General features: G+C 43.3%; 1 protein-coding gene across 2 annotated transcripts in view; it reads left to right on the forward strand.

The window, feature by feature from the left end:
- Window positions 1–6,684, forward strand: part of ZPBP2 (zona pellucida binding protein 2) — a 58,888-nt gene extending 52,204 nt beyond the window's left edge. For both annotated transcript variants that reach the window (XM_069952379.1, XM_069952380.1), the window contains one exon: window positions 6,346–6,684. In XM_069952379.1, coding sequence (XP_069808480.1) covers window positions 6,346–6,443 — 98 coding nt within the window. In that variant the 3' untranslated portion in view covers window positions 6,444–6,684. The remainder of the gene's footprint in view (window positions 1–6,345) is intronic.
- Window positions 6,685–20,516: the final 13,832 nt, after the last annotated feature.

The raw sequence follows: 20,516 nt of genomic DNA on the forward strand, positions 1-20,516 counted from the left end.
AGATGCTGGGGGGCAGGGGGAGAGGCTGGGGGCAGGGGAGAGGCTGAGGGTTAGGGGGAGACGCTGCCCCACCAGCAGGGGAGCAGCTGAGGATGCAGGGGGGAGAGGCTGGGGGGCAGGGGAGAGGCTGGGGGGGAAGATGGAGCGGCCGGGAGCAGGAGCAGGATGGGCAGGCAGGCTGGTTCCCTCCCCCCATGCAGCGCCGAGGTCCAGGGTGCGGAGCCGGGGGTGAGCTTCCGGCACACACAGCCTGACAGAGGCCGGAAGCTCACAGCTGCAGCCCCGCGATGCCCGATCTTCTCTCCTGCTCGGCGGCGCTCACGTGATGTGACGTCATCGCCGAGCAGGAGAGAAGATCCAGGAACGCGGGGCTGTAGCTGCGAGCTTCCGGCCTCTGTCATGCTGTGTGTGCCGGAAGCTCACCCCTGGCCCCGCACCCCGGACCTCGGCACGCCCCGCCCCCCCCCCCCCCCCCCCGGCGCGGACTAGGCACCCGTGGGCCGGAGCCAACGGAGGGGGTTTTAAAAAAAAAAAATTAAATAAAAAAAGTGTTCCCTGCGGGTGCCGCCCCCCGCAGGGCGCCGCCCTAGGCACCGGACCACGGGTGCCTAGTGGCAAATACGGCCCTACTTGAAGTTGCCTGGGAATAGGCAAAGGTTACCTCTCTTGCAACTAAGGCTCGGTATTATGTTGCTGTACATCTCTTTTCCGTAATCCAGTTAAGAGTTTCTTTCTGTGATTCCAGTATGTGTTCTATATTCTGCATAAAGCCCTCTGGCTATCTCCTGCCAGTCTTCTTCCTTCTGACGACCAGATATCAAGAGCTGCTGGAAAGATCGGAAATAACTTTCATATCTTATAGTCTCCTCTGCCACGCACGCAGTGTGAATTGATTATACAGCCATGAAGAAATAATATAATCTCCTCTTTGTCAGGCATATTGACTTAGCCCAGCAATTAAAATAATTTGTTGCCTAGACTAAGGCAGGGAAGTTGTGACTAGGTCTGTCTAGCCTACTGTCATTACTCTTGCTGGGGGTGGAAATTGGTTCCAACATGCGGGGAAATATCAAACTTTTAGAAAAATTGGCATTTTGTTCTTTTGCTGTTTGATTTTGCAGCTTGCCATCTAATTTTTTTATGGAACTTTGAGGGGATTTTACACCTTCAGATTCTTTAAAGGTAAGCTGTCAGCTCCTGGGCCCTACCTAAGGTGCTGACAGTGTGCTGTAGCTGGCAGTCCCCTAGTGAGCATGGTGTCTTTTGGTAATTTGTCCATGCAGTGGATTATGTACAATCTTACTGTAAAGAAGTATCCAAGTGTTGTTTGTGCCACTCATTCCTACTCTTCATGAATAATCAATGCTGCCCAGCCTTCTGCTTGCTCAGCTGTCATCCAGTGTCTCTGATTGCAGATCAGTCCTCTGTAGGTAGGTTATGTCTGAAAGAAACTCTCAGAAATAGTTGAATCTCTAACCTCAAATGTGTTGGAGCTGTGGTTTAGGGGTAACTCACCTGTCTAGAGACCTGCCAGCAGTTCATTCTTTGGTTCAAATCCCCTGGTGGAAATTGAATGGATTGCCACCATTTAATAGCAAACACTGTTATTTTAAAACAACGGACGTTGTGACGGACAGCCACTCACTTTCAACAGTGTGTGAACATTGTCTTTCTGTGTTTTTTTAATCCACTCCTGGTTTTGGCTGCAAAATACTGAGCAAAAATGCTGTGTGTGTAAATATAGCCTTAAAATAAATACAATAATGAGGGGGGAAAAAAGACCTATATTTCATTTCTATCAGGAGATTTGAACCAGAGGATGAACTGCCGGCAGGTCTTGAGAAAAGTGAGTTACCCCTAGACCACAGCTCCAACACATTTCAATTCAGAGATTCAACTATATCTGTGTTTCTTTCAGGCATAACCTGCTTACAAAGGACTCATCTGCAATCAGAGACACTGGCTGACAGCTGAGCGTGCAGGAGGCCGGGCAGCATTGATTATTCATGAAGAAGAGGGAGGAGGAAGGAGTGGAGAGGTGTGCCAGAGCGTGGCAGAAACAGTTTCCCTTTGACTCTTCATTACAGTGGGAGACCTGAGATTGTGCATAATCCACTGCACGGACAAATTTCCAAAAGTCACCATGTTTACCAGGGGACTGCCAGCTACAGCTCACTGTCAGCACCTTAGGTAGTGTCCGGGAGCTGACAGATTCCCTTTAACATATATAATATGCCCTTTTATATCCAGTAGATACAGCGAAGGAAACACAGACAGACGCAAAAGTGATCCAATGATATTCCAAAATATCTGAAATGTTGAATTTAGATATATTCTTATTAACTTTCACTGTGCTGTGAATCCATCAGCAAAGCACAGACTGTTCTTTATAGCTGTATGTGTAGCAGCAAAAGTTGTAGAACAGCTTATTTCATTACAGACCAATTTCTGATAATAAGTATATAGCGGGACATTGCTATTTAGGCTTCTTTGGCCAACCGCTGCTTCTCTTGACTTTTGCATAGTTTCTCAATAGGGGGAAGAGAATAAACCACATTCACACACCTTCTTGGCGTGTTAAAGGGGTAAAAAAATATATTTTCAAATCAACTAGTGTGAGAAAGTTACACAAATGTGTAAATAACTTCCACTAAAAAATCTCAAGTCTTCAAATACTTATCAGCTGCTGCAGTAAGTTTTCTTTCCAGCCTCATATGGTGGTCTCTGCTGCCACCTCTGTCCATCTCAGGAACTGTCCAGAGCAGTAGCAGCAGAGAGAACTGTGTGAGACTGCAAAGAATACACCACTTCCTGCAGGACATACAGCAGCTGATAAGTACTTAAATACTTTTTTTTTAATAGAAGTCATTTACAAATTTGTAAAACTTTCTGTCACCAGTTTGAAAATAATGTCCGATCCTTCTTTCCTCTGACATTAGCCATGAGGGGAGAGTGAAGACCCTGCATACTCACTTGTTGGTGTGCTGTTGTTCATGTAATATATATGGATACTTTTAGTCTTTCTGCTGAAGTTGTCAGCTCCTTTTTACAACCCATGATGCATCTATGGGATTGTGCTTCAGGAAAGACAAGTATTACCTTCAAGGAGACAATTAACCTTCTGACCTTGAGGTTCCTTTCGGGTGTTTAGGCCTAAACATGGCCAGCGGACTGTACAGTCTAATCCAAATGGGTAACAATGCTGAATCGATCATAGATGTGCTCTGTCCCTATTTGCCTGCTCTGGGTTGTCAGTCAGACTTGACATTTTTAACTGTGGTGCAATGAACGTGTCTCGGATCTCCCTTGAAGCACTAAACTGGAAGAAGCCATCGCATAGATAGGCGAAAAGACTTACTGAACTGCTTGTGTCTCATTTATAAAATGTTGTCATTGGGTTGTGGCAATGAAGCGGATGGGGCAGTGTAAGTTCATCCAACTAATTAAACCTCCAGACAGTGTCTCACCACAGTTGGATTGAAAATTATTGACAAGGATTTGGAGCAAAGCGTGGGAGTACGGCACGTTTGAGAATGAGCACATTTTCTGGACGGTAACATATGCATCCTTAAACTGAAGCCTGTCCGAAATGGTAATCAGGTCCCTGGCTAGTTCCCCGGAAAGAACAGCCACGGGCAAGGCTCAGCTGTGATACCGATCAACAACAAGCTGGGTTATCCTTGAAATATATCTCTGTGACAGCTAAGTATCACCGGACAACAGCCTCCGTGACTGAGAACCAGTCGTATGATTTCACCACTTCTCAGGTCGAATAAAGCTCTGACAAGCTTAGTCCTGTTTCCCATGTGTAATTGTCTAATGTCAGAATGCCCCTTATATCATGCAGGCTTCATTAACTTCATGCTAGGCTTTAGCCAAAAGGCCTGTCAGTCCCTTAATGCAAGTATCAGCCGCCCTTTGTATGGAGCAGTATCGCTATAGGATTCAATTATGTTTTGCAGGAAAAAATAAATACATACATATATATATATATATATATATATATATATATATATATATATATATATACTTCCTGGCTGGAAGAAGCACGTTGCCACACTAAGGCTATGTTCACACTACGTATATGTCCGGCCGCATATTTTTCGCGGCCGGACATATACGTGTAAAACTGGCTACGTACGGTCCGCGAACTTACGCCCGTAATCTACGTACACTTCCCGAGCGGCGTACAGAGCGATCTGACAGCGGTCTTTTACTTGGATATCTTCGGCTAGCCCTGGACACCCCACAGAACCTTTTGGATCGGCAAATCAAAGTGTAAAAATGAAGAAATCACCACTCCGTACGGGACCGCATCTTACGCTACGTATGAAAGTTACAGCATTTCCATCTCGAAACAATGGTCTGGTTCATTTTTTACGGCACCGCATACGATCCGGGCGTAAGTTGTTATGTAGTGTGAACTGTGCAGCCGTAGATCCTATACTTTCCATTGTACGCAAACTATGTAAATCTCCGGCCGCTTATTCACGGAGCGCGCTATGGCCGGAAACTTACGTAGTGTGAACATAGCCTAAAACTGTTGCCCCAGGTACGCGTCTGCACTTTGTTCATTTCCCTCCCTTGCTGTAACCCTGTGTCCGAATATGCAGAAAATTGAAGTGGCCAGGCATCATTGGCAAGTACACACTTTTCACCTTCATAGTGACCCTCAGTAAGACATGGCTTGTATTCTTCATCATGTATACCTGGATAGATATGGACTAAGCTTGTTTTAAAGAGTAAACCAGAACCCGTATTTGTGGTGTGTATGTCCCTTCCCTTTTTCAGCTCTCCCTAGCAGACAACGAGAGTGGAACAACCTCCCTTCCCTCTAAAGGGCTTCATACACCTTATACTTTTGTGGTCCATGGTATGAGGCTCTCCCGACTGACCACCTAGAAATAATGTTTGTGGAGATAAGGGAAGGGGGTACTGGAAAATCACTGCCCGACTCCTTTGTTCTGGGAGAGATAAGCTGCAGCCGGGGCTCCGTGGCTACGGGTTACCCCTACCCATAGAAAACAGAAACACTCGATCAGTCAGCTGTCAGTTATTAAAGGTGTATAGCCACCTTTACTGTGCAGGCACATGTTTGATTAAATCTATGCCCAAACATTAAGGCCTGGTTCACACTTACCATATCCGCAGCGGATTTCACGATGCGAATTCGCACAAAATCCGCTGCGAATACCTTTCCCTTCACTTCAATGGGATGACATACTTGCAGCGGGATTGTCATCCCGCTGTGAGTATGTCAGAGTCAGCGCCCTTAACCCAGTGCGCCGCGGATATGGTACGTGTGAACTTACCCTAAAGAGGCACTGCAGAAATTTTTTGTCAGAGGATCGCTTTATTCTGTCCTGTGAAAAAATGCTCGCTTGTCATAATAGGGGATGTATGACCAATGAATGACAGCAGCAAAGGGCCACAGGAGTGATCCAAAGCTTGTTCATGCAGCCCTGCCCGCACAATGGTTCAGCTTTGCAGTAGGATTTGTAAATGAATTGAAATCTACAGGATTGGTCCTCATTTACTGCATGCATCTGGCCATCTAATAAGAACCCTTGAAGACCCCCAGTTTATAGACCAACCCCAACCCCCCCCCCCCCCCCCCCTCATTTACAGACCCCAGAAGAGACCCTTAAACTACCATTTTATATGCTTTAAATAAGAGATTTAGTTACTCAACTCTTACCATTCACCACCTCCCTGCGCTCCTGGATGCTGATGCAGATAGGTGTTGTCTGTGGTGGATACTGTGAGATTTCCCCTTTCTCAGGGAATCCTTCAGACATTTTGGTAAAGTTGTCAAATATGGTTTAGGCTGACCAGAACAATCAGTATTCACAGCCTAAAAGGTTGGGAAGAAAGGATATGCAAAATAGCTCTCACACCTTTTGAGCAAAGTGATGTCCTTTCAAGTCAAGTCTCACCCAATCAAGGAGCCTTAGAACATGACTGGGAATTTTATGCCAAGCCGAGTAATCTCCCATCGGCAGACAGCTGTTTCGGGGTTGCTGCCCCTCTCCAGTGCAGAGCAAAAATCTAGGTAAGGTGATATCTGTTAGTGAGGTAGTGTCTTCTTTTCAGATCGGAGTTCCACTAAAAATCAATGTAACGTGAAACTTGTTCTATAACTGCAAAAAGGGTTGGTAAGGGTACATTGGTTTATAATGTAGCAGTATCCTTTTATAGTTTGAAGAACAAATGTGTAAACTATTGTCCCATTAACAACAAACCCGTGATCTATCTATCTATCACTGTATCTATCTATGTATATAGTCTATATGTAATTCTGTTTTAATACTAATTGAAAAGTCTTATTTTCTGTATTCTTGGCAGTGGTGTGTGATCCAGGAACATATAGTTCAGACAAAAGCACTCATTGTGAGGTTTGCAAAGATATCAGGATAACCTACTATGGAGCAACAGAGTGCTGATAGGTAACATACATCAACATACGTGACTAAAGCAATAAAATAAATCTAATGCACTGTTCATTTACTTTCTGTGTCCTGCTGTAGTAGAGATGCCTTCAGATACTGTACATATTGAGCCATCTTGTGCACTGATGTTGTATATATCAGAGACAAACATAAGCTCCTCACACAGTGTCTGGATTATACTTCTTTATGGCACCTTTCACATTTATTCATTTGTTTGGTTTCTATTTGGGGGATTTTTTTTTTTCCCATTCTTCTTCATGTTCACCAGGTCATCTGAACACAATTCTATGTTATGTTCTATGGGAACATAAAACTACATACTAGTTCTATTTTTAATTTTTTTTTCTGGTGTGAATATTTTTCAGCGACACAATTAATTTCTACACCAGCATATGTTCACACTTATCTACTTTTTGAGCTATCCATTTTTTATTCAGCAATATTTTTTATACATATATGTTTAATTAATATATAGTTAAAATTATTATTATGATTATTGTTGTTATTATTTTATCATTATTTTTAGCATTTCATAGTTATGTTATTGCCGATCCTTACCTTTCCTGTTTCCTTGAGTTGAGGACCTGAGATGTTTGGATAATGAAATTTGCAGTGGACTAAGCACTAACAATTCATTCCATACATGTTATTATCTATTCAGTCTCCTTCCCCTAGTTCTGAGCTGCTGCTTACTGTTAAAGACACAAAAAAACTGTGAGCTTTTCTCTCCGTCTCCCCCTCCTCCCCCCTCCCTTCCGAGACGAATGATGCAAACAAGTCCCTGGCACTGGGCTTTATCTGCAACTTTGTAGCTTCTTTGTATTGCAGGGAAGGTTAATCTGAGGTCAAGTTGCTAATCAACTCACTGTGATTAATCCTCCCGGCATTACAAAGTTGCACATAGGGACTTGTTTACATCAGCAATTTCGGAAGGTAGAGGGAAGAGCAGGAGACGGAGAGAAAGGCTCACATATGTGTTTTTGCGTCTTCAGAAGAAAGCAGCAGCTGAGAACTGGCAGCGGAGACTGAAGAGATAATAACAAACGTCAAATGATTTGTTAGTCTCACCATGGCAGCAGCATATAAAAAGTTATGTTTGAGTAGAATACCCCTTTAAGATGCCTGTATCACCCTACAATACTGTGGATCTTGTGATCAATGCTCTTTTCAACACTAAGGACTTTATTATCTTATGCGGACCTTATTGTATTGACTTACCATAATAGAGCACCATCTCTTTGTCACCTTTAGTTAAATATCTGCCGCCTGCTTTACCTTGCTGAATGTTCTTCTGTTTTTCTTCTGTTATTTTTTGTGTGTGGTCCTGCGCGACCATATGTTAAATGTTTTGTATATATATCAAAAAAATCTTTCAATAAACATAGATTAAAGGAGAACTCTGGAGGAAACTTAAAAATCCAGGGCTGGTTGAGGAGGATGGGAACCTAATAAAGATGTTATACTTACCCATGCCCATTACCCTGCAGCCACAGTACACCAGCCTACTGTCAGCCTCTGGTCTCCTGTTTTTCTCCAGTTTCTGTGACGTCATGACCAGCTACTTAGAATCATTGGTATGTTCCCTGCCTGAGGATGTGGTGTAAATGGGGCTGTGCAGACCATCATGCGCGGCTGACCATCCACTTTATACTCGGGCAGTGTCGGGTACATTTTCTAGTATATATATATATATATATATATATATATATATATATATATATATATATATATATTTCTTTCTTTCTTTTTTTTAATTTTATTATTATTTTTTTTATTTTAATCTTTTACATATTTTTGAACACTTAATTAAATGCCAGGGAACCTATAACTTAACAAAACAGTCCAGGCAAAACAAAGCTAAACCTCAACTTAAAGAGTCATCCTCCAGCACTACGGAGATGAAAAAAAAACCTGTGGAGGAAACCTCTAGGGAACCATGGCTGAAGGATTGCCCTTCCTTTGGGCTTATAGGCTTAATGCCAAACTGCAGCTAATCGAATGAAAATAAAATCGATATTGATATCGGGTACCATGTACAAACATATTATTTACAATAATTCCTGCTTTATTACACTTACAAAAAGAGAATCAGTTGTAGAGTAAAGATTAAAAAGGCAAGGCGGGAGGGAATTTTTTTTTTCCTCCAGATCTTCTTGTGAGAGAAAGGAGGGAAGAGACAAGACAGGAAGTAATATCTATTCAGAGCAATACACTAGGTATATACTCCTCCCTCTTAAAGCAGAACCACCTGTGTCTAAGTGTATAGCATTATACAGACAAGGCTGTGGGGGCTATTGGTCCCCCTTCCCAAATTCATGTCCCTCTTTGCTTCGGGTTCTGGGAGAGTCTTTGTTATATATTATGACCCATATACATATTTTTTTACACTTTTTCATTTACACTTAAAATTTAACATATTACCCTTTAACATATTTTGCACATAATTGCACTTTTCACTTATCAATCACCTTCCCATATTCACCCTGCATTCATTCCCCCATAGTTTACTCTCTGTCCCACATACATCTTTACACTCTAATCCTACCTGTTCTTGCATTACATTCACACTCTTGTGCCCCCATCCATTTTTATTTATTTCCTTCTGACCCTCATTTTTCTGCATGCACTCTCATATGAGTATAATATTATTTGCACATACACCCAATATGTTACCCTAATCCCCTTCCTTTTGCAAGTGGGGTGGTATACCCATGTTAGTGTGTGTATAGATTCAGTCCAGACATTTGGATAATTTGGAAAAAGTAAAATGTACCTTCTGATGATCCTTTGGTACTACTGTACCACATATACTCCTTACAGGACAGGATAGTGGAAAAATACTCAACAACCTACATACATCTGAGAGTTCTGAGCTCACATGGCAGTGTAGGCCATCTGCGGGAAACCGACCAATGCAGAGAACAGTAAAGTCTGTGGGAAACACAAAAATGCATGGCTCTGCCATTTTTATACCAACCCAAGACTTTAATCGAGATTGACAACGCGACTACTTCTCCTCTGGGTACAGGAACTGGGCATTCTCATTCTCTGATTTGGCAGGGATCCCAGCAGCCGGCTCACACCATACAGACTTTTGCTGCATATACAGTAATTGGTGGGAAACCCATCTAACTGTATCCCTTCAGTCTGTGTGTTGGTGTTTAGTTAGTACTAGAGATGAGCGAACCTGGAGCATGCTCGAGTCCATCCGAACCCGAACTTTCGGCATTTGATTAGCGGTGGCTGCTGAAGTTGGATAAAGCCCTAAGGCTATGTGGAAAACATGGATATAGTCATTGGCTGTATCCATGTTTTCCAGACAACCTTAGAGCTTTATCCAAGTTCAGCAGCCACCGCTAATCAAATGCCGAACGTTCGTGTTCGGATGGACTCGAACCCGAACCCGGTTCGCTCATCTCTAGTTAGTACCATTAGGCCCCACATATCCTGGAAACATAGCAACTGGTTTGATGGAAGATGTATTTTTGTATAGCAGCTACCAATGTGGCTTCTTTCTCATATTGTACTTTATTGAAGATCTTTTAAACCACCTGTAGCTTATTAGTCATCTTCTTAAGAAACCTATCATTTCAGATATTTATCTAATTTTGCGCTTTTGTCTCACTTCCTCCATGATAAATACTTTTCATCACAAAGACGTCCCTTGGCAATTCCAACTGTGCTCACGTTATAGATCTCACACCCCCTACTAACGCAATGTAATCAGACAGACAATCAGCTCATTCAGCAGACTAGGATTGGATTAAGAAGAACAGTTGTCAAAAATGACTGGCTTTCTTACGATTTAATCATTAGACATCCACAGTATCAGAATATTACAGTGTAGAGCTGCCAGGTGCTTCACCAACGTACAGATTCTATGTCAGACTGAAATATTAGGGCATCTAGTCTAGAAAATTCGGTTAATTGTTATTGCAGATATATACATGATTACAGGTGCGATCTTATTGGACACGAGGTCCTGCCACAAAAGGACGGAAACGTTTTTCTCCGTCACCCTATAAGGCTCTCGACAGCGACTTCTTGGTACTGGTACTATATCTCTTGTTAAGAGATCCTTTACTGCTACACATGCCTCTATGACACGCGCAAAGACATTTTTCCTAGACCACAGACTAAGGGCTCTACTAGGGCCCTATTATCGTTCAGATTATTGTTAAATCGTTTGAATCTAAGCGATAATCGTTCGGTAGAATAGCAGTTAACGGTTACGACCGAACGAGAAATCGTTGATCGTTTTGGAAGACCTGGACCTATTTTTATCGTTGCTCGTTCGCAAATCGGTCGCATTGAATAAGACGTCGTTCAGTCGTTCGCAGCAGCGACGACAAGACGACCGCAAGAACGATCATAAGTAACAATTATTGTTCCATGTAAATGGATCTTTCGCAATAGCGGTCGTTTGGATTGTTTATGATTAACGATTATGCAAACGATAATCGTCCCGTGGAATAGGGCCCCTACACAAAGGAATTATCCTTTAAAAATTCACTATAACAATTATCTATCTAGATACAGTAGTTTCTAGGCCATTCAGACCAAGCTGTTGGGAGCAGTGGTTACTTGAAGGCACAAAAAAATGGTGAACAGCTCCAGACGGCCCAGACATACCACAAATTGTTTGAACTGCCAACAAACACAGTGAGCTACTACAGTTTCCTTGCAATTTAACAGCGAGTCAGTACAGTAGCGTCAAGATTTAAACAGTTTCTGAACTTCATTGCTCAGCATATTGTCTGTATTTATGGACGATGCACAGAACAATGGAATAAGGCGTCAAAGCAGCAAATGAGCATCTATCAGCAAGGTGCAGCTGCTCAAACAATAGCGCTATCGTTCTTGCGGCCATTTAAATGCATTATCAGCTGCTCATCAGAGAGATGGGTGGCCGATAACGATGATTTATATAGCTGCACAAAAGATTCAATCACCTGACGAACGTGATCAGCTCTTCGGCTGATTGCTGGCCCCTTTACATGGGGCGATTATCGGGTAAATGAGCTTTCCTAGGAACGCTCCTTATGGATAAGTGTCCTGTGTAAAAGTGTACAGTGTTAAGGCCCTATTGCACGGAACGATTATCGGCCGAATAATCTTCCGATAATCGTCCCGTGTAATAGAAGGCAACGATCAGCCGACATGAACAATGTCGGCTGATCGTTGCAGTCGTTTGTCTTTCAAAATGTTGAAAGACAAACAACTGATATAACAGCGATCTACTGCCACCACTCCTATTCCACAGACTGTTGCTATATGCTATGGACGATCAAGCGATCACCTGGACAGGGATGGACAATTTCCTGAGTTGTGACAACATCAAAACTCAGGCGAAAATGGCTTCTGACCGGGTACCGGAGCCTGTCAGACGCCACATTGCTGGCACGGGGAGAGGTAAGCAATACTTGATTGTTATGTTATCCCCTGCTTCCCGTCAGATTATGCAAATGGCTGCACTTCTTCTTTAACTTCATTTTGGATTGGAGTTATGCCATAGGCAGCAGTTCTAACTATAGAATACAGTTTATAATTATTCTCATTCAGGGTAGCTTCACACATACTGGATCCGCAGCAGATCCACTGCGGTTCCTGTTAGTGTGAAGGTCTATGGGGTTACATAGCCACAGCAGAATTTTTATTCCACTACCAGGATCCGCAGTGGATTTCGCTGCAAACTCGCAGCGTGAAATCCGCTGCAGATCCGGTATGTGTGAAGCTACCCTTAAAGGGTGTCTTCATAAAGAGGGAAATCCTGTATTTGAAGTGTAGTTGAGATGATGGATATAACCAAGCATGCTTCTCCATTATAACGTGGGCCACAATAATGTAGTGTCACGACTCCTGATGTTTGGCCCTGGAACTGTTATGTATTTACAGGCCTTTCAGCAGGTTACAGTTCCTTTTGCATACTTTCTATTAAAGAATTTTCCAAGGACACTCCCTCCTCATACTCCAAAATGCAGGACTACTAGCAGAAGGTAACCCACTCTAGGAGTTCTGGCAGAGGTAAGGCCCAGTCAGTTTTACAAGTCTATTGATGATATGTTAAGTAGAGACGATCGAACATCTGGAATTTTCAGGTTCGTTCGAACTCGAACCTTCGTCATTTGATTCCCGATGCCTTCTCGTTCTGTGGGGAAGGTGGAGACAGCCCATGTACCGCCTGGAAAATAGGGATACAGCTTATTACCTAGGCTGTATCCCTGTTTTCCAGGCAGTACCTGAGCTGTCTCCACCTTCCCCACAGAACGGGAAGGCATCGGGAATCAAATAATGAAGGTTCGAGTTCGAACGAACCTGAAAATTCCAGATGTTTGATCATCTCTATGGTTAAGGACAACAAACCCATTTAGTAATACTCAAATCCATTCTTGTAATTATAAAGCAAACTCCGCCATGAGACAATTACTGTTATTTCAGCCGTCAGCGAGGCCAAGTAATTACGAGTGTATAATGAGCATTGTTTTGTGAAAGAATTTTAATTCCGAGTGATTTAGCCGGGGATTACTGGGGGGCGACCTTTAGATATAAAGAGTTTATTAACATCATTACATTATGAACTATAAAGCACTTAACACCTGTGCACTACCTTAGATCTCACAGAAATGATTAACCACATCCATCTACTTGAGCGCACTGGGCATACATGGGTAGCATCATGGGTATTTTGGGTTTGCACGGCACACATAGAACATCTCACATCATCATGTCTATCCTGATGCCGCGCATCTTGGCCTTTTAATATTATTCCCGACATCTGGTCTCCTGATGATAGTGGAAGCTAGAAACTCATTGAGACTTTAACCACTAGCAGCAAAACTGTGGGTTTTTTTTTTTTATTGCCATCCCCTCTGATGTTTGGGTTTTGTTTTTGTTCTCCATGTATGTATCGACTATCAAGGCAGTGTATGTCTGACTATCCTGGGGTACATGCATTAGTTATTTATGAATGTTGTCTATCTGCTGGCATAGCGATACCTTCATCTGATTAGTATAGTATTTTCAGAAGTGTCTCCATTGGTTGCTCTGGTGCCCTCTTAACCCCGCCTTACTACTTTGCATCAACGATATGTGTTCCGTTGCTATGGAGTATTAGGGCAATATTTTTGTATAAAATATGTCACTAGTACTTGCAAGTTAGATCAGGAACCCTATTAGTGAGACAGTCAATCTAAAATCTTTGAGGTAGGATCCAGAGTAGGGTCTTCCTCTTCAGGTTATCAGTTCCACCTCAGGGAGGATAGTAGAGGGATCTAGTGTGTTAGTTGATATCATATATGGTATGCCACACCTAGTCAGCCACATCATCCCATTCCTCTAACATATATCACATCCTATGCCCCTCCCCACCACCTCACAATCGCTGATACAACTGAATAGCCAATTACTGACAACCCTTAGAGCCCTGTGCTCCCCCTCCTGCCACTTCTGTGTAATGGGGAGCAGAGCAATTAGCTCCGCCCACATTACACAGCAGCCAGACCTGACCAGAGGAGGCCAGAGCATGGACCAGAACAGGAACCAGGAGAGGTGAGAACTACACCCTGCATCATGTGCTGCTAACAGTTCATAATGAGAGTTGTAGTTCTGCAACAGATTAGATGATGACACAGTGCATGAGGGTTGAGACAGTGGCACAGTAGAAATACATCTCCCACCATGGTGTGTGTGGTAACCTGTAGAACTACATTTCCTAGCATGGTGTGTGATAATATACAGGACTACATCTCCCAGCATGGTGTGTGGTAATATATAGGACTACATCTCCCAGCATGGTGTGTGGTAATATATAGGACTACATCTCCCAGCATGGTGTGTGGTAATCTGTAGAACTACATCTCCCAGCATCGTGTGTGGTAATCTGTAGAACTACATTTCCCAGCATGGTGTGTGATAATAAACAGGACTGCATCTCCCACCATGGTGTGTGATAATATACAGGACTACATCTCCCAGCACAGCATGGTGTTTGATAATATGCAGGACTACATCTCCCAGCATGGTGTGTGGTAATATATAGGACTACATCTCCCAGCATGGTGTGGTAATATGCAGGACTACATCTCCCAGCATTGTGTGTGTGATAATATGCAGGACTACATGTCCCAGCATGGGGGGGGGGCTAACTAACAGGGATGGGATGCCTATAACATTAGGGGAAATGTAGTATTACAGGGCTGCTGGTAAAAATGTGCAGTTCTCTGCCCTGCTTCAAAGAAGGGGTCTATTTGATAAACATAGACAGGGTCGCAGCTTGTAGTATATGTTAGATCTCACCCAAGTACTTGATTTACAGCTTACACTGTTCTGTACTGCTCTATAATGTCCCCTATGCTGCTTCCTTTTTTGAGGGTGCACTATAGAGAGATAGATTGGAAGGATCCCTATTTTGTGTGTGGAGTGATCATAGCAGCTAGTCTACACCCACTAAGGGACTGGGAAGTGAGAATATTAAAGATGCAAAGGGGAAACCTGATGAAAAAGCGGCATACACGTTATGCTTTTAAGCAAAGTGTGTTGGAAATTAATGCACAGGACCAAATCTGTCATTTTCTCATTATCCCCTTATTGGGGTGTTTAGGTCTCAGGGTCCCAGGGGACTTATATCAGCTCTATACGCATTCTTAATACAGGCCAAGATTGCAGCTAATCCCCTTAGGGTGGAGGAGAGGTGGAGACAGAATCTGGGTGGCCTGGAGGAAGGGGAGTGGTCTGACGTCCTTTCATTGCATTTATATGTTTCACCTGCAGCTAATAACCGTATGACTCAACTATTCATTACACATCAGTGCTACCTTACGCCGGTGCGCATGCATAAGATAGGAAGATACTCCACGGGGGAGTGCCACAGGTGTAGACATCCGAGATCGGATTTTTGGCACATGATGTGGACATGCCCAATAATTGCCACTTATTGGTCTGGGGTAGCTACTCAGTTATCCCAGATGATTGAGATTTCGGTCCCCTGTACTCCTAAATTATGTCTTTTAGGCTTTTTGGATGAAGAAAATTGGCCCCACTATCATAGAATTTTTCTAAGAGAATCTTTGTTCATGGTACGTAAGGCGGTGGCAATGCAATGGATGGACGTCAGGATCCCCACTCTTGGCAAATGGAAAAGACTGATTAATTCTATGTTGTTTTTAAAAATAGAGAATGCCCTGGGAAATTCAACTGAGTTTGGGATTGGTGGTGTACGTCTCCGCTGACTAATTTTCAACCCAATAGATACGCCCCGATGAATAAAATTGATAGGATGGAGGTGTGAGTCATTCTATTGATGGTTAGAGCTAGCAGGGACAGGATGTTAAAATTTAGCACATAACTATCGCCTATGTCTATGCAACAATGACTTTATTTCCTTATACTACAGTTATAGTAATTAACTAGTTAATCACTGTAACTGTTAGTTAATTTCCAACAAACTCGATTCATTGAGTTTGTTGGAAAGTTGATAGCTATTTAAACTATTAAAATATAAAGTAAGCTCCTTAGTGCCTCTAGTGCCAGATAGAAGTCTGAAGCTCTGGATAAGAAAATGGGAACTCTGTCCTCTGTAAAGATATAGGCATTTGGGGGACATTAATAAATGTGTACCCCTGGTATACGTAATGGAAAAGGGATAGATTCGCCCCTTTTCTGTGGTATATGCCATATCCCCCCCTCATCTGATGAGCAAACATGGGATGGTGCGGCAAGGCGGGAGGAGGCGTGGCCTCATTTATCAAGGTGTACCCATGGAAACAGGCGTAAACCAGGCAATAATTTACAACAACTCTGGAGCAGGTGTAAATTTTTGCGCAGGTCCTGCACCAAACATGGGCCCTGCCAGGTGTTCACAAAGAGAAGTGCACATCTTATTGAATTCAGCAGAGGAATAATTGGGGTCTGGGCCTAATTTGAGATTGGCGTACGAGTGCGGGTCTTAATAAATATCCCCCACAGAGAATAGAAAAAGAGAGCAAAGGCACTTGCATGGGCAATTAAAGTGACACTGTTTCCCCCTTTTTGCATTCTGACTTCTCTACACAGGTGTAATGGGTAAATTTTGCAGTTTTAATACCTTATTTTATATCATACGTCATAGTGCTTGTTCCAGTAAAAAGTCATCTTTTATCATCTGCAGATTGTGTTAAGTGAGCGGAGCTTTGTAACAACATTGTCTCTTAGCTCCGCCCACAGCTCCACTGTAGGCTGATATGGGCCGACCTAGAGGGGTGGGGCCTAGACCGTTAGGCCAGCCTGTTCCAACAGGCCTTGAGGGGGCAGGGCCTGTGTGGTGATGACGTCACAGAGGGGCACGACCTACGGCGGCGCTGTGGGCGGGGCTAAGGGGTGCTGTTGCTGTGACGTCCCGCCCACTTAAAGGAGAAGTCCGGCCAAAATTAATTTTTGATATGTTGTTACTTATGAAAAGTTATACAAATTTCTAATGTACATTAATTATGGGAAATGCACATATAGAGCTATTTCCCTTAATTTAGTAGATCAGGAAGTGTTAGAAATATCTCTGAAGAAGTGACGTCACGACCCAGGGTGTAATTCCTATGGAGTGTCCAGCAGGGGGCGCTCTCTATATAGAAGTCTATGGGACTTTATTGTTTCTATGGGTTTCTATGTAATGTAATGTAATGTAGTGTACAGTGCTTTATTGAATGAATACATCTATGGAATACTTTGGGGAGCAAGTGTCCTTGCTCCCCAAAGTATTGCATAAATGTATTCATTCAATACATTCAATACACAGTAAGCCCGCCGATCCGCCGCATTTCCGCCGATCCGCCACACGCTGATCCGCCGCATTCCCGCCGATCCGGACCATATACATTGAACTACAGCTCCCATCATCTGCTTCTAGCAGTGGCGGAACTACCGCCATAGCAGCCGTAGCCGTTGCTATGGGGCCCGGCGCATCAGGGGGCCCGGCGTCCGATCCTGTAATGGACCAGGCCCCCTGAGCTGTCATTTGCAGCACCCGGCCGCCGAGCGGGCATTCCAGGTGCTGCGAATGCTTTCAAAGGATATGGGGCTTTCTCTGTGAGCGCTCTTGATGAGCGGTCACAGTTCCAATGTACGGCTGTATCTGACAGGGTCAGGAGCCAGTGGCTCTGGACCCTGCCAATCACTCCTGCAGGGGACGCCATCAGGGGCCCGGCGCTGCCTCCCACACACTTCAGTGAACTTGGTAGAGCCTGGTATACAGAGAGGGCAGGGGAAGGGGATGAGAGTTGCTGATGAATCTTTTGGGCTCTTGCATCAGCAGGACACACCCGCTCCCCCTGCACTCTCTGTGGACAGGCTGCAGAACCCCCTCACCCCCATGGATCGTCTCCCTCCTCAGCAGCTGTCACCGGGTGTGCCCTCTCACAGGTGACAGGAAGAGGCTGTGGCCCCCTCTCCTGCCTCCCCCTCCCGTCCAGCAATGAGGTCTGTTCCCTCCGGTGCCTATCTCTGCAGTCGGTGCTGAGGGGGAGGGGCTGCAGGCTGCACAGACCTGGCCTGGAGCAGACACTTCACAAGTTGGACCCCCCCAGCCTCATGTATAAAAAGTAAGTGTATGTGTGACTGTGTTCACATTGGTCTATATGTGTAATGTGTGTATAATAAGTGTATGTGTGACTGTGACTGTGTATGTGTGTATGTTACATACACTTATACACACATACACAGTCACAGTCATACATACCGTTATCATACACACATACAGTCATACATACAGTATGTATGATTGTATGTGTGTATGATAAGTGTATGCATGACTGTGTATGTGTATAAGTGTATGCATGACTGTGTATGTGTATAAGTGTATGCATGACTGTGTATGTGTATAAGTGTATGCATGACTGTGTATGTGTATAAGTGTATGCATGACTGTGTATGTGTATAAGTGTATGTATGACTGTGTATGTGTATAAGTGTATGTATGACTGTGTATGTGTATAATAAGTGTATGTATGACTGGGTATGTGTATAATAAGTGTATGCATGACTGTGTATGTGTATAAGTGTATGTATGACTGGGTATGTGTATAATAAGTGTATGCATGACTGTGTATGTGTATAAGTGTATGCATGACTGTGTATGTGTATAAGTGTATGCATGACTGTGTATGTGTATAAGTGTATGCATGACTGTGTATGTGTATAAGTGTATGCATGACTGTGTATGTGTATAAGTGTATGCATGACTGTGTATGTGTATAAGTGTATGCATGACTGTGTATGTGTATAAGTGTATGTATGACTGTGTATGTGTATAAGTGTATGTATGACTGTGTATGTGTATAATAAGTGTATGTATGACTGGGTATGTGTATAATAAGTGTATGCATGACTGTGTATGTGTATAAGTGTATGTATGACTGGGTATGTGTATAATAAGTGTATGCATGACTGTGTATGTGTATAAGTGTATGTATGACTGTGTATGTGTATAAGTGTATGTATGACTGTGTATGTGTATAAGTGTATGTATGACTGTGTATGTGTATAATAAGTGTATGTATGACTGGGTATGTGTATAATAAGTGTATGCATGACTGTGTATGTGTATAAGTGTATGTATGACTGTGTATGTGTATAAGTGTATGTATGACTGGGTATGTGTATAAGTGTATGTATGACTGTGTATGTGTATAAGTGTATGTATGACTGTGTATGTGTATAATAAGTGTATGCATGACTGTGTATGTGTATATAATAAGTGTATGCATGACTGTGTATGTGTATAATAAGTGTATGTATGACTATGTATGTGTATAATAAGTGTATGCATGACTGTGTATGTGTATATAATAAGTGTATGTATGACTGGGTATGTGTGTATAATAAGTGTATGTATGTGTGACTGTGACTGTGTTTGTATCTGTGTAATGTGTGTGTTTCTGCATCTATGTTATGTGTTTGTGTGTTAGTGGAGGTATATATGTAATCTGCATGTGCTTGTATCTGTATTTGGCATATTTGTTTATCCTGTAATGTGCCCATCTGTGTGTATACATGTATTTTGGATCTATGTGTAATCTGCATGTGTTTGTATCTGTGTGTGTGTGTGTGTGTGTGCATACTTGTGTATATCTGCCTGTTTGTACAGTATGGGTTTGTGCATATATTATATATTTATGTCATGTGTCTTTCTGTGTGATAGTACAATATATGTAAAGTGTGTTGTGTGTGGGTATGTGTATATACTGGTGGATTATACTGTAATATGGGCGGTATAGGTGGTCATCCAAGACTCCCAGGGGGCCCATAGCCACTCACATGGTCCATATTCAGTTGCAGCCCCCACTGTACAATCCCGATTCCCAGACAGTCGCTGTTTTGCAGTGGTAGCTGCCTTCACATGTATCGCATCGTAGAGGATTTCCCTTCTCTGGCTCCCTGGCGTCCTGCTGAGTCAGTTAGTGTGCTGACCGGTCGCAGCCACGGATTGGCTGAGCAGGACGCCAGAGAAGCAGGTGGGAGCGCGGACAGGGACAGGTAATGTATTAGCCGGACAGCTGATGGGTTAGGTGGGAAGGGGCCACATTCTCGCAGCAGAATGAAAATCCGCTGCGAGACTGTATAGCCATAACGAATGACACTACAGAGTATCGCAGCAGATTTCACTGCAGAATTCGCAGCATGAAATTCATTGCGATACTGTATGTGTGAAAGTACCCATAGAGTAGATAGCCGCTGTCACTCTCTTTTGTAGCTGCATTAGGCCTGTGGCCTGCGAGTAGCTGTAGCCGACAGTGTCACATCCAGCTACTAGGAGGGCTACCTGCACAGGGAGGCCTAACTACTATACAGATGCACAGAGAGGGGCCTGACCACTATATAGGGGCATAGAGGGGTATATTGGGGGCATAGAGGGGTCTAACTACTCTATGGATACAGAGGGGACTAACCACTATATGAGGACACAGTCAAGGCATTATAGATATGGAGGATGATGATGGTGCAAGAGTGAGGAGCCTAAAATGTTTGTCTGGCAGATCCTACATGGAGGACTCGTTATTGAGAGAAGTCCTCATGATGGCCCGGGCCGAATGGAGAAGTAGA

The sequence above is a fragment of the Dendropsophus ebraccatus genome, chromosome 14 (genome assembly GCF_027789765.1).
Source record: "Dendropsophus ebraccatus isolate aDenEbr1 chromosome 14, aDenEbr1.pat, whole genome shotgun sequence".
NCBI classification, from domain to species: domain Eukaryota; kingdom Metazoa; phylum Chordata; class Amphibia; order Anura; family Hylidae; genus Dendropsophus; species Dendropsophus ebraccatus.